Source organism: Pyxicephalus adspersus, chromosome 2, assembly GCF_032062135.1.
Source record: "Pyxicephalus adspersus chromosome 2, UCB_Pads_2.0, whole genome shotgun sequence".
Lineage (NCBI taxonomy): Eukaryota > Metazoa > Chordata > Amphibia > Anura > Pyxicephalidae > Pyxicephalus > Pyxicephalus adspersus.
In genome coordinates, this window is record NC_092859.1 from 77,903,685 (window position 1) to 77,919,899 (window position 16,215).

General features: G+C 37.4%; 1 protein-coding gene across 1 annotated transcript in view; it reads left to right on the top strand.

Annotated features, from left to right (window-relative positions):
• Nucleotides 1-205: 205 nt before the first annotated feature.
• TXNRD1 (thioredoxin reductase 1) overlaps nt 206-16,215 on the top strand; it is a 40,385-nt gene continuing 24,375 nt past the window's right edge. Inside the window, exons 1-3 of the mRNA XM_072401165.1 lie at nt 206-422; nt 11,220-11,398; nt 13,899-13,959. Coding sequence (XP_072257266.1) covers nt 344-422; nt 11,220-11,398; nt 13,899-13,959 — 319 coding nt within the window. The 5' untranslated portion in view covers nt 206-343. The remainder of the gene's footprint in view (nt 423-11,219; nt 11,399-13,898; nt 13,960-16,215) is intronic.

Sequence of the window (16,215 nt, forward strand, 5' to 3'; positions counted from 1 at the left end):
ATAAAATCCATCCTCAAATGAACATTAGTTGCCTTATGCATCACTTGATGCATCTATAAATATAATATCAGATTACATTTTCTGCTAGGTAAGATTCAATTTTTTTCCATTCCTAGAATGCAATATTGATGCATGTGACATGCTGTCAGGTGCAAAGGTCTGATTTGTAACTGCAGAGAGAAGCATAAGGAAATTCATTGTCTTTTTTTTTGTATCTTGGTATTTTTGGTATCTAAGTATTGTGGTTTCTAATGTCAACACACAGGTGGTGATAATAGAAGACAGGCAGCCAACCTTGTTCTCACTCTGGGACTGAAGAACATGATGATTCCTAAACCACACGATGGGTAATTCGGTGAAGAAAGGGAAGGTTGTCCTTGCAGACCAGAATAAAGTCAAGAGCCTGCGTCTCTACAAAGCAGGTAAGCTGTTCACTTGTGCATGTTACTTTTTTATTATATAATGGCTCTTTGATTTATTAGGAGATGATGGCAAAGTAGAACTAAACATTCATGTAGCTGTTTGCTTTTGTTTGATATACTGTTCAGTCTTTGTGCTTCATATAACTGCTTACATGCTAATATTTCATGTACAAATGAAAGAAATAAGTTAAAGCAATTGTTGACTTGTTCAACATATCCAAACAAAAGGGGAAATTTATTTAAAAATGCAGATTTGCCATATGGATTCATTTGCCAATTAGGATTCACCAAATTGGAAATAGGTGTTTAGGAAATAAGTGACAATGGTTAGAATTTCCCTAGCCAGTATGCAGTTAGGACCTGTCTTATTTAAACCTAAGATATTGATCGGCTGATCTTTTTCTAATGTGTGTTGTTATCATGTTAACATCAAAAGAGTTCTTTATGGCTCTCAAAAGTAGGTTGTGGATGGCTTTGAATCTGGCATGTGATTTTAAAAATCAGCTAATTATTTGAAGTTAATTATTCTGCTTTAAGGAAAATAATCTACAAGTAGCAAAGATATATTACTCTGGTAAACTGTCCAATTCTGGCTGGCTCAGCAAATTCAGCCCTAAAGCTGATGATTTGGTGTTTAAAGGTGTCCTTAAGAGAACTCAAATATAATTGCAGAAGTAACTTGTTCAACAATTAGAGCCAAATTGCTTGCATCTACATTTAGAATGAGAATACATTGAATTAGCCTGTATAGGAGGCGTGCCATGAAAAATCATTCGCTGTCCAAGAAGAAGAATCTAAGAACATTAGTTCAAGATTATTGATATACGCATGAAAGAGACCCCATTTTATCAAAGAAGCAGAGCCACTTCCCAAAACGAGCAAAAATACATTTTTGAACAGGAGAGTTAAAAGTCCCACTTTGGAACTCTCTTGTTCAAAATTTTATGTTAATGTTTGCCATGGAACATACAAGCAAAGAACAAACCTTCTAGACCATTTATTTTTTGCACGGATGAATCAAAGTAATTTTTGTCCACAGTAATAGCAGACATGTTAGGCCGAAACGAACATATAGTTTTAAAATAACTTTATTCCAAATGCACGAGGGTGAAAATGTTATAGTTTAGGGTTGCTTCACTGCTTCATAATTTGACTAGCTTGCTGTCACCACGTCAGCTATGAGGTTTGCATCATATGTGTGATTGAGGAGAGTGTGAGGCCATCTGTCTAAAGTTCAAATATAATATCTGCTAAAGGGGAAATGCAAGCTTCTGAGATCATATAAGTACTTACATCTTCCAAAGTACACTATCACATCTATCGATATTTGTGTTAATAAATGATTGAAAATACAAATGTTCTTTTTTTTCTTTAAATACACCACCTTTATCTGTTAAATTAGGATCTAATGTTTGCCAGTAGAAAAAGTACTTTTTGACTGAATTTTATAGTTGAAGCAGGTAAAAGATTTATACTGTGCAGAAAAAGGACAGAAATAAGCAATTCTAAGCTATTGAAAATTTAATTTAGTTTGTTTCAATAAGCTATTGCACATGACTGCTCTTTGGACTATGCAGTTAAACACGTTTACCTGTATTCATTCTCTTCTACCAGAACATCTTGCTATAATCCCAATGAGTAAATAGTATAACAAAGTCTGCTAAGAAGAAAATTTCCTGGCATGGATTCATGGGTGCGCATATCTCTAACAGATATAATAGGCTGCCCAACATGCAATAAAAGAGTTACTGCTTGTTCTATTCCCTATACATGGGTTTGAGAGGAACAAGCAGTGAGTCCTCTTTGCTGGGCTGAGCACCTGATCTGTTTTCTAATAATGATATCTGATTATATATCATTTTATTTGAATATTTAAATACTTTTTTTTATCTCTCTCAGCCTCTTTGCTTGCAGCTTTTGTAGAGTCTTCTGGAAATTTGAGGTGAAAAGATTGATTTATTACCCCATGAAATAAGCTCAAAATGGGTCAATCAAATAAAAATAATATTAGAACAGTTTCTAGTTGATGCATGGATATAGTAGAGGGGAAGTACTTTGCAGATGTGTTGCTTCTTCTCAAAGGGTATTAATTATAGAAACATATATGTACAGTATATTGTATTGCTTGATCAACACTGTATATTTGATGGACAATTAATTACACAGTAGTCATTGTTCTGAGAAAACTTTTTGTTTATTATTTTTGCATTATTATTATCTTTAGCTTTTGTTCATGTCATTTTGTGTCAACACGGTTGTATTTTATATACAGTATAGGCACTGTGTACATTTGTATCTTTTTGTTTATATTTCATCACATTGATATTATTACACTTAGGAAGTTTTTGGTTATTGTTTTTTATTATTCATTAGAATGCAAAGCACATCAAGTAATACTTGATAATAACTAAAATTCCACTTTAAAGTTTGTATAATCAGGCAGGTCAAAATTGCAGAAAGGTACAGACGATGTCGTTTTTGCAATATTTGCATCTTACCTGCCTGATTGCTCCAGGTTTCTGGCATGCCCAGCGTCAGCTATGGTTGCCAGGAAAACCCTGCACTTTTGGCTTCCAGTGCAGACATAAGAAGCAGACCTACCATCAGATAATGTAAACTTCACTTCAATCTCTGCACCTCCATTTTACGTAAAGTCAAATGTGATGCGTTAATCAGATGATCGGATAGGCCAGCTTTTTATTAACAAGCATATTGAAGGAGGGTGAAGGGTCAGATTTATGGTGCTTACACAGTAAGACATAAAGGGACCCACTTGATGATACCTTGGTCTTCCTCTGGGCCTCTGAATAAACAATGTCTTGCAGAGAGTACTAGGATACTAGACCTCATATTTTTATTTCAAGAGTTCCTGAAGTGTATTGTGACAGGATAAGTATCTGTCATCATGAGTAAGCAATAAATAAGGGACAGGGACAGCCTGTTTGGGAGTAAACATTTCCCTAAACTATCAGTACAGGCATCCTCAAGGGGATTTGGCCTGTTTAGCCTGTTTGGCTTAAAGGCCTGTTTGGCCTAAAGGACATACACCCTATCAGATCAATGTCTGATAAATTAGAGTTGGGGACTGCTGAAAGTTGAAGAAACTTTTCTCAGGCAGGTAGCATGGTACCCTTGAGGTGCAGAGTCTAAGTGACTCCTGGCCTTCCCTAGAAGCTGCTGGACTTTTTGCTGATAGGGGTCTCCAGGTCACAGCCCACAGGATCACCGTACCTGAGGAGGAGGGACAGAGAGCCTCTAGTGTGGAGACAGGCAGCGTCCAGCAGGCAGGAGAGAAAGACCACAGTGAGAATGGATAGAGCTGGAAATTATTAAACGTAATCCCAGTCCAGGCAAACAGTAAGGATGGGAGTCAGACAAGTGAAAACCAATGTCAGGAAAATGGTTAGGGCAAGTGGCAGGCATGGCATAATCCAGGGTCAATGAATGGTAAGGACAGGTGGCAGGCATGACATAATCCAGGTTCAATGAATGGTAAGGACAGGTGGCAGGCATGACATAATCCACGTTCAATGAATGGTAAGGACAGGTGGCAGGCATGACATAATCCAGGTTCAATGAATGATAAGGACGGGTTGCAGGCATGACATAATCCACGTTCATTGAATGGTAAGGACAGGTGGCACGCATGACATAATCCACGTTCAATGAATGGTAAGGACAGGTGGCAGGCATGATATAATCCACGTTCAATGAATGATAAAGACAGGTGGCAGGCATGGCATAATCCAGGTTCAATAAATGGTAAGGACAGGTGGCAGGCATGGCATAATCCAGGTTCAATGAATGGTAAAGGACAGGTGGCAGGCATGGCATAATCCAGGTTCAATGAATGGTAAGGACAGGTGGCAGACATGGTATAATACAGGTTCGATGAATGGTAAGGACAAATTGCAGGCATGGTATAATCCAGGTTCAATGAATGGTAAGGACAAGTGGCAGGCATGGCATAATCCAGGTTCAATGAATGGTAAGGAGAGGTGGCAGGTATAGCATAATCCAGGTTCAGGCAAATGATCAGGGCAGAATACCAGTGGTGTACAAAAGCTGAATACCAAGGCAGCTGATACAAAGTCTCAGCACCAGCTACCATTACTGCTGACACTGAAATCCCACCTGCCCCTTTAAAGTCCCTGGGCTGCGTCAGTATGTGGATGCCCCCCAAATTTGGCCCCCCAAATGATTTTTTTTTGGCCCTCAAAGGAATTCTAAATATGAATTGCAGCTGGCACGCCGCTCCATTTAAATAGCGCCGCTACTACAATTCCTGAGATCATTCGCGTCTATTGACCAGCGGCCTTTCTGCCTATGCATGGCCCCGCATTGGACTGTTTCATAGACGCACAGAATTGTATTAGTGGTGCTATTTCAGTGAAGAGGAAGTTCCAGCCACTCATAACATATAGGCTTGTTCCAGATTGAATGTTAAGTAAAACCTCTTTGTTTCCATATGAAAAGGTTTTATATCTAATGAGAAGGAAAAACTTCCTCAATTTTTTCAATAAACTTCAAGTTTGGCCAGTGATTTGTCTAAGTTTTTAATTTTGGCCCTCTGTGTGTTTGAGTTTGACACCCCTGCGTTATGGTAAGCATTTATTGTCTAAGTACAGGAGGTGTGTGTATTTTTTAATTTTTTTGAATCATGGTGTGCTATGTCTATTTTTTCATGTCTGTGTAGTAATCCAGTCCACTGAAGCCTTATGTATTGAAGGCCAGTGACTGCTGCTTTCTCATAGTCCCACAACTCTGCTTCCTGCACAATTTATGTACAGCACAGTCACGTAATGAAGTTAGTACCTGGGCCTACTCACCTTACCCACAAAGTACATTTCTATTGTGGCTATTTGGTAATGCTTTTAGTAGTTACACTTGAATTTGCAAGCAGACATAACCTTTGTCACCAGAGATCTAATTACCTGACCAGGTTCTAGAGTTGCTATCAACTTCCCATTAGGAATCTTCATAGGTACTAAGTGCACATTTGTTTTTATCGCAAGCTACTTGCATACAGCAGTTGTTATAGACAAAATAAACACATTGGGACTGATTTATTTAGGCTCCCCAAGACTGGGGAGGATACACTTTCATCAGTGAAGCTAGGTGATCCTGCAACCCTATAATGGATTTTTTTTAAAGTAATTTGTTAGCAAATGTTTTCAATACTAGTTCTATTAGTTCTATTCCAGGTTTGCTGGATCACCCAGGTTCACTGCTGAAAGTGTATCTTCTCCAGCCTTGGAGAGCTTTCACAAATCAGCCCCCCTGTGTTACCTTAAATGAATGCAGCTAAATATATTTTCTTACTGTTTGATAGTAAAATTCACTACTGGCCATTAATAAAATTGTGTATAGGTATTCAGTTCCTTTCAAACAATAAAAAGAAGAATTTTATTGGTTTGCAAAAAGAAAAGTAATACTTTTTGGTACTGTTGTAACTTGTTTACACTTCTACTAGATTGTAAGCTCTTTGGGGCAGGGTCCTCTCCTCCTGTATCACTGTCTGTATTAGTCTGTCATTTGCAACCCCTATTTAATGTACAGCGCTGCGTAATATGTTTGCCCTATATAAATCCTGTTTATTAATAATAATAATAATAATAGTCCTGAGAGTTTCGCTAGTTGCTGCAATCTTGGATGTGATGTCAGCATCCCCATTAGACTCAGGACTGACACTGTCTATAGTATCTCTATAGCTGCCTTATTTACATGGCAGCAACAGCAAGTGTTATGTAGGAAGGTGAGAGGAGAGGTGCAAGAGAGATAATGAGCCAACACACACAGTAAAGGTGCGTACACACTTCCAATTTTTATCGTTCCAATCGAACGACGAACGATCGATTGGGCAAAAAATCGTTCGTAAAAAAGTAACCAACGACGCCGACGAACGAGGAAAGTCGCTGGAAACGAACGACCGGACCGACGGATCGGATTGGACGACGATCGTTGAACATCGTTCGTGTGTACGGTCGTTCGTTGATCGTCCATGTTCAGAGCATGCATGATGAACGAACGTCCGTTCACTTTCCTGTCGTGCACATAGTTCCTCTATCGTTCAAACGATCGTATCTATTGTGTGTACAATATCTACGAACGATCGTGTCGTTAACGCTATGTGCAGGATCGGTGCTATACGATCGTTCATATATATCGTGCATGAACGTTCGTCGTTCGTTTTCCAACGATAATAATTGGAAGTGTGTAGGTAGCTTAAAAGAACTTAATCAAACACTCCCTAAACCCCAGGGCTATGGCAGACAAGCAGGGAGGGTGGCTGTGCTTTTGAACTGACTTTCCAAATTTTCTAGTTCAAAGACATATTGCAAGTAAATAAAAATAACATTATGGAAAGGAGAACAGTGCAAGTAAGCATTTCTAGCATTTTTCTGTTCTTCTACCTGCAACTTGGTGACAGGGTCACTGCACATCAGTCATACATTTTCACGCCAGGCAAAACACAGCCTAATCAGGACCATATTTTGCATGTGTTTTACATAATTTAAATTTTATTTGTTGAATAATAATTGTGTTCGTTTAGCTTTTATTCCAGATTTCTTGATTGACTGTTTTCTAAAACTTCAATTTTTGTCTTAAAAGTCAATGAAGCTAATAGACTGATAAAAGAAGCAATTACTCACAAAAGACTTTGTAACATAGTGCTGTCAATATCGATTGACTATAAAGATTTTGAAATGCCTGTCAGGGAAAGGTCAAATATATAAATGTGTCTGTTATGTGCTTAGATGTTTTTTTTTGTATTAGAGCACATTATAAGTCTTTATAGCGCATCTCCAACTTAAAAAATAATTTGGATAAAGTTGTGAAGGCTTAGTACCACTGTTTGCCTTTTACTGCTCCTCGCCCTGATAATGTTTTCACTGGAAAAGGAAGTGTGGGGAATTCTCTAACAGATAATACACACATGCAGATTTTCACCCCTGAAAATATTTGTATCCGAAGTGGCACAAATGGAAATTTTGCAGTGTCCCTTTTGCTGATTTCCCAAGTGGCCTGCCTGGCATTTTCACAAGGACAGGAAGTGTGGCATAATCCCTAATGGTATATAAGATGCAAAAGGAGGTTTGTATCTGAACCTACAATAGTATACAATACACACACTGTGCAGTCAGTCCCCACAAACCAGCACTTGCTAGGTTGGTTTCAGAGTAGGGTTTTTTGCAATCTATTTTGGGTGATTTTACAGCTCATAACTGGTTGGAAAAATGGTTAATATTGAACCAAATTCCATTATTATTGTGTAATATGTCTATATCCCCTACCACCCACACCCACCTACACACCTGTTTTTACAAGTGGTTTCAACACAAAAAATAATATTTTATCAATAATAAAACACAATACAGAGTTTACACTTTAGAAAAAAGTGATATGATATGTTATTATGTATTATATCTATATATATAAACTTGTAAGTATGTATGTATGTATGTAAGTATGTGTATGTGTGTGTGTGTGTGTGTGTGTGTGTGTGTGTATGTGTGTATGTATATTCCACCATCACTCGAAAACACATGGAGACATTTCAACCAAACTTGCCATACACATAACTAAGACTCATGTGAGTGCCCCAGTCATCTTTGTACAGCGCTGTGCTATATATCAGAGCTATATTTGGATGTATGTATGTATGTGTGCATGTCATCACTAGGGAACGCATTGACACATTTCAACCAAACTTGCTAGACATATGACGCAGACTCATGTGAGTGCACCGCTGATCTTTGTATAGCGCTGTGGTATATGTCAGAGGTATATTTACATGTATGTATGTGTGTATGTATTGCTCAGTGATAGTGTACCTTTTGCCTATAGTTTTACATAATTTTTGTTTGGCCTGTAATTATGCCTTTGAGAAAATGTAAGGCAATTGGCCGAGTGCAATCAAAGGGAAAAAATGAAACACCACTGTTGACAAGAAAATCCCGATGACAGGAATAGAAGACCTGCCACGCTGCACGAGAGAGCTACTGCATCTAAAGCTTCAGAGACAGTACAACAGCATGAGGCCTGACTACAGGATAACAGAGATAGAGCTTTTACATCTAGAGCTTCAGAGAAAATACAACAGCATGAGGCCCAACTACAGGATAACAGAGATAGAGCTACTACATCTAGAGCTTCAGAGACAGTACAACAGCGTGAGACCCGGCTACAGGATAACAGAGATAGAGCTACTACATCTAGAGCTTCAGAGACAGTACAACAGCGTGACACCCTACTACAGGAAATGGGAGATAGAGCTAATACATCTAGAGCTTCAGAGACAGTACAACATCGTGAGATCCGACTACAGGAAATGGGAGATAGAGCTACTACATCTAGAGCTTCAGAAACAGTACAACAGCGTGAGACCCGACTACACAAAATGAGAGAAAGACCCAGACGATTACGGACCGCACAACATTTTAGCTTTAGCATTGGAAGGATTCCACTATGATCCACATAAAGACTACTTGTAGCAAGCAAGTGTTACCATTGGAAAAATGGAAATGGTTTGTAGTTACTGTCAAGCCAAGAAGTTTAAATCTGAGTCTCCTGGTATTTTCTGCAAAAAAGGGAAAGTCAAACTGCCAACTGGAAACACCATGACAAGAACTTTGGAATTGCACATCAGCAAATGCCTCAAATAGTCAAAGCATTTTCTTAATAACATCAAAAAATACAACTCATGTTTCCAAATTACATCATTCGACGCAACATCAGTTGGTCAACAGCCTGGATTTCCATCCACATTCACAGTGCAAAGGCAAATTTACCATAAAGCGGGATTGTTACTTCCTCTGCCAGATCAACCACCAAAATTTCTACAACTATATTTTATTAAAAACAAACTAAAAGAAACTGACCAGAGGTGCACCTACATCTCAGGAACAAAATTTCATGTTGACTTAAAGTTACAAAGGACACAATGTTCTTATTAAAACATTTAAAACAGCCGAACATTGGAACATATGCCAATAATTTAGGTTCATTGAATTTAATTGTATTTTAATTTAATTGTATATTGTACTTATACTTTTAAAACCTCTAAAAACATTTCTTTGATTTACCAATATAGCTTTATTTGATTGCTTTTCTTCAGCACATCATGTTGATCTCAAAAGTATGTGATTTAGAATTGAACCTATAAGAATGCACATGAAACCTGACCACATAAACACTCCAAAAACTAAGGGTCAGGTTGGGCATGACTTTACACACCATCTCTGCTTTTATAGATGCAAGAAGATCCTTTTTCCATAGCCATAGCAACTATTACCAGTCCCTTCTTTCATGCCTCTTTGCAGTATGGGAGAAAAAAGGTCAGATTTGATGGCTTATAAGAGCAATTTATCAGATACTTTTAATTTGTATTGTGTCTATAATTTATCCATTGTATATGGTTTCTAGTCAGTTTAAACCTCCGACATTGAAAAAAGTTGAAAAATTGGATGCCTTAAAAGTATTTTAAAAAACTAGCTTGTCTGTACATGTAATGAGATAAAGCATCACATTAAGAGCTTTGACTAAGTCCAGTCGACAAACAGGGGTTTCCATAGGGGTTGTTTTTTAGCAGAAAAATGAACACAAATGTTTTTCAGTCTCCAGGTTATAGATTGCAGCCCATTCTGCCAATTCAAACAATGCCCCTTCTGTACAAGCCAGCAACCAACTCACTTTCCATCAGACAACGTGGTCAAAGCACTTGTCCATAAAGCCCCATGCCTGTCCATACACACGCTGCTCCTGCAGCACTCTGTCTCCAAGGGAGGGCCCTATTAACAAGTCTGATTCTTTTTTTGTGGTGTAATATAAATATATATTGTAGGCTTTACTATGTTCCCCAGTTATTATGACATTAATATTATGTTTCTGACGCAAACACAGCAAAGGTAATTACAGTACATGTTAAATTTTCTTACAATGCTACAAAAATGTTAAAATTGTAGGTGGAAGGCATTAATTAGGGCCAATAAGTAAGGAGTTAAATATTAGACTTTTTTTTAAGGAAGGACTTTCTATATACAGTACAAGATAGCCTAACATGCATGTTAACCCAAACAATCAGGATTTTATATGTGAGCATCTCCAGATTCACTTTAAAGCAGGACTACATTTTCAATGGTCTCTGTGAATTTTTATGGCAATTATGCTCAGTTTATTTGCAGAATATGGCACACACTTATTGTTCTGTAAGCAATGACAAGTCCAAAAAAACAGGAACCTATCACCTCTGCAATCCCCACATCCAATATCTTCTCCAACGACTCTTCCCGATACATAGAGATCCTCTTCAAACATTGGGCAGCCACTGATGATGTAATTCCAGCACAGTTCTTGACGTTTTATTATGTGCAGTGATGCCATGTATAAAGCAGTATAAACCATGCAGGGTGAGAAAAAACAAAAAAGCCATCAGGAGCCAGAGAAAGTTTTTTTATTTTTGCTAAAAAGCTGTACCCTCTGGTGACATTTTATTTTTTTGTGTTTAGTTTAGTTTTTTGTTATTAAACTGATAATACAGTAAAACTGGTCATATTCACTTGCATAATTAGGAAAAGAACTGAACAAATATACCTGTTTACCTTAAGTAAACAAGTCAATATGTTTTATTTGCACGGTTTTTAATGTTAATGGTATGAAAATCTTTAGAATGTTGTATGTATGTTTGTAAGTTAAACAAATTCCTATTTTACTACAAATCTTGCAAAATGTGTTTATGCACAGCATAAGAGTCATTTTTTTTCCACTAGTTTAAAAGTGTTTTTTTCCTACCTGTAGCTATAGGGGATCAGTATGTGAGAACTCCTGAAAACAGGCCGTTCAACATGAATGAGAAAATCTCAAATGAAGAAGGACGTAAAAAAGAAATAAATCAATTAAGAATTGAAATCCAAGATTACATCAGCAGCAGTGATACTGTGATCTTCAGCAAGACGACATGTGAAAAGTGTACCAAGGTACCATCACATATACACTTCATAAAGGGTAACATGCATACACACACATTCCTTATTTGGTTTAAGGTAGCATTTGTATGCAAATGCCACTCAAATCTATCTGTCTACCTCTGACTTGTCTCCCTCAGTCCTGGATAAGGTTTCATGATACTTAACCTGGAAAAAAAAGAACTCATCACCAACACACAAATTTCAAATCTTCTGATGACATACTTCTAACTGTTAATAACATGGTTATTCTTCCCTCCCCTTTCAGGCACATAAACTTGGCATCACCTTCTGCCCTCTCATTTACCCCCCATATTCAGAAAATTTCCAGGTCCTGTCACTTTCACCTGCACAACATATCCAAAATCCACCCCTACCTTTGCCCAGAGACCACCAAACTCCTTGTACATGGTCCTATCTCTTGTGTGGACTACTGTAACCACCTCCTCTCTGTTTTTCCAATAACCTGACTCTCTCCTCTACAATCTAATATGAATGCTGCAGCTAGACGTATCCAAGTAGAATGCTTCTCCCGTGCTTTGCCTTCAAATCCCTCCACAGTTTTGGTCCCACTTACCTTTCTGACCTGATAGAAAAATACTCTCCCAGCCGCCCTCTTCATTCCTCCAATGACCTGCTAATTACTTCCTTACTTATAACCTCGTCACTCACACAGCTCCAAAACTTTTCTTGAGCTGTCCAAACTCTTTGGAATGGTCTTCTTTGTCCTTTTTGGCCTGCTCCTACTTTCTGCTTCTTTAAAAGAGCACTCAAAACCCAAATTTTCAAACATGCCTACCCATCTTCTTCTGATTCCTAAAACCCTCACTACTTCCCACCATTCCATATCCCGCCCTCCTCTTGTATGATACCTCGCCCACCTCTTAGATTGTAATCTCAAATAGGACTTTTGTTGCTGGAAACAATCTTTAATATTGGTTTCCAGTAACAGATTGTGACAGATAACCAAAGAAGTGAAGTACACACAATGCCGACTCTTTTCAATGGAGAAGGGAGTGGGGAGGATGATTGAGTGGGCATCTTCATTGGCATGCATACAGATGCTCTCCGAGTTACGATGGTTCTAGTTACAATATTTCAAATTTAGGATGGCGATACTGATGCCTTGTGATATGCCTCACTCTCTCCAATAATCAACAAAATTACAGTATACAGTACTACTCCATACAGATCAAAATCTTATGGGACTCATGGGTAGGCTAGGCCAGTTTCCGACTTACAATATTTTTAAGTTACAATGGGGCCCTCGTAACACATCTCCATCATAATTTGATGAATACCTGTATTGGTTGTTCCCAGTCACTGTTTATTGACCCATGATGGCTGATTGATGAACAACATTGGTTGACCGATGTACACATGCCAGATTTTTGCCTGAGAAAAGCACAGCCATTGGTCTTGGGCACCAACTCTGAAATGGTGTACACAGCCCTAAAGGCTGCAAAGGAAGGGTAGCCAGTTGTCACTAGAGCAATGTTCCCCTCCATTCCTGTTTCAGTGACAACTCAAATGTTTGGTTTTTCTCTCACTTTCAGTTCCTGAACAATGCAATGCATTGAATCGTACTTGAATACAAATATATCATAGATTCCAACGATTATGGATGCTAATGTAAACCACAAACCAACAAAGCTGTTATCAATAATCTATAGAAGTAGCAAATTGTCACAAGCACACCTTGATAATCAGGCAGCAGGGACATCGCTGCTGCCTTAGAGGTTCTATGAGACCTCCAAATGTTGTACTTTTACCTGTCTGTGACCGAATAAATGTCCTGCTTCTTGTTATGAAGGGGTGGTGATCACAATACTTATGCCTTACAATGCCTACTTCCATGCATTCCACATGAAGATGCATGTTGTGTATAAGTCCTAGCATACCCACTTTGCATTTTTCAAGTTTAGTCATGAGCAAAACATTTCCTATGTTATTCAAAGTTGAATAACTTTAGCATTATCTCCTTATATAAACACAGTTCCCCCTAGCTTTGCCTGGTACATTTAATTAGCAAGTCAGTTCTTGCTTACACATCTTATGAAAATCAATACTCTTTTTAAACTGAATAAAAGACGTTACATAAGCAGTAATGTGCTGTAAGATTCAACATTAACTATACTTTAACAACTTTACTATTTTTATAAGCTCCAATATTAAATTAAAATTGAGTGGAAACCTGTTTTTAATTTATAAGCTGACATTAAATCTGTTTAAAAAAAAAAAACTAGCAGCAGATGGTGAATTGATAATATTCAACTTTGTTTTATGGCAGTGTATTATGAGCCACAAATGTTTTGGGTTTAGTTTTCTGGTCAATTCTTGGTTATACTTGCATATACTTTTTTTGCTTGTTTGTATACTTCTTTTTAATGAGAAGAAGTAAAGCTAGATAATCTTGCTACATTGTGAAACAGGGGATTAGGACTGTGGCTACAGTGTGGACTATAGACCTACTTTTAAAAACAACAACAACATTATTCTTTTTGTCCCGTAGGTTAAGAATGCCTTTGACGAACTGGAAGTTCCATATTTGGCAGTGGAGATAGACAAAATGGGTGAGACATATGCAAATAAGCCTGCAGGGTAGATATCGGTTAGGCAGAAAATCATGTTTTAGGTTGTTCTGTCCTTAGGTAACCTAAAAGAATGTAGGTATTGTGAATGTTTCAGTAATTATATAAACTCAACCTTCATATGGACTGGATGTTTTGATATGGTATATTCTCAGAAAACTAAAAATGATATTTCCAGGGAACTTATATTGTGAATATTTGCTCCTTCCCTTCTCCTCCTCCTCTTGTTACAAAAACTGCAAGTTATGGCACATTGCAGGAGTAAAAATTTATGATGCTCTTGTAGATGTTTAATATTGCAGTAATTATTTTAGACCACGTGACAATATTTGAGCACAGATGGACTCTATTCAGTGAATTCTGTTACTTTTCAAGGCCATCACTTGCACTAGAACTTGTATAAGAGGTTCAGAAAAAAGGCATAAATGCTTATTATGAGGATCATTTATTAGTAAATAACCTTAGACTATGTAACTTTTTCCACTTTAAAATGTAGGCCCTATTTTCTATAAATTCAGTGACATTTATCCTAATTACATCCATTTCATTTCTAGCATGTAATATGACAAAATATGAAAAAGTTACTTTTGGGGTGGTGAAACCTTATTTAAAGCTTGTCTATGATTTTTTATAAGCTGTAGTTTTTGCTTTGTCATTCTGCAGTAATAAGCACCTGCTGCTACGTTTGCTAAAAGCTAATTATATCTCATACTTCTGATTATTTGCATGTTAAACCGGTTGGTCTTAAAGAGATATCTCCACCTATAACAAACATCTATAGGTAGTATTGTATCTAAAGAAGAAACAGTAATCAATAATAAATTAAGCTACAATAATGGAGTCAGTCTAACAATCAATAGATATATTGGCAAAACAGATTGTCAGTACATGTATTTAGGCAGAAATAGAGGGAGTTATAACCTGACCAACAGACTTCACATACAAATAGGTTAAAAAAACAAAAAACAAATATTTCTGGGGGCTCTAGCACAGCCAGACACAACCTGGTGAGGGTGAAATCCCTATATTACACAATAGTTTAGAAGCAGATGAAGACAACCTGAAAGGCTTGACAGAGGCACACACCAGACGTTTGATAATGTTGTTAATAATAACAATTGGTTTCAATTGCCTGTGCTGTTCCTCTACCTGCCACTGCAATCCTGCCAGGTCTTCATTATTGCCGCCCATATAGAGTTTGTACATTTTTGTTGATGGAATTTTAGTGTAATTACAGTTTACCAGTTCCATGTAGCAGTTTGCCCTGTTTTTTATGTCATCAATTCTTTTTGTCGAGAGGTTTCTTCCATCGGACTAAAATAGAGGGTTGTCCACCCTTTTATGTAAAGAAAAAATTCTGAGTTTAGGTATGCTTTCAGTAAGTACAGTTACTGTCAGTTGACAAACAAGGAGAATTTTCTAGAGAAACATTTCTAGAGAAACATTGTTAAGGATGAGGACCAAAACAAGACATCTCTGAATATATGGTTGTTGTCAAGACTACTAAGGCAACATTTTGAAGTCTTTTTTTGTTTGTATGTCTAATTTAATGTTGCTTTGTAATACTATAAACCATAGATTCAAAAAGTATTCAGATCCCCTTCACTTTTTTTTACAATTTTGTTATGTTGCAGCTTGATGCTACAATCATTTACATTTTTTTTTCTGAATAATTTACACTCAGTAATATTAGAAGTGAAAAAAGGAATTTTAGACTATTTTGTACATTTATTAAAAAACTGAAATATCACATTTACTTAAGTATTAAGATTTTTTGCAGCTCATATGTTTTGGCACCTTAAATGAAGCCCACCAGGGATCTGGGCTTTATGGCAGAGTGGCTAGATGGAAGCCTAATGTGCAAAACACCTAAATGCCTTCTTGGAGTTTGCAAAAAAAATGAAGGACTTTAATACTGTGAGGAACAAGATTCTCTGGCCTTACTTCTAACTGTTATGCACCACTCATCATCTGCCCAATACCATCCCAACAGTGAAGCATGGCAGTGGCAGGATCATGCTATGAGGGGGTTTTTCAGCAGCAGGGACAGAGAGACTGTGCATGGTTGAGGTTCATGTTCTTGATCTTAGCTTCCTATTAGAAATACTTTCCTCCTGACCCCTTTTACGCATTAGAAAGTGTGGCTTGGACTTATTCATGCCCTCCCTTCTCTTTCTCTTCATCTCTTTTACCAAATTTGTTGCTGTCCCTAGACTTATTTTATTACTGAATACTAAA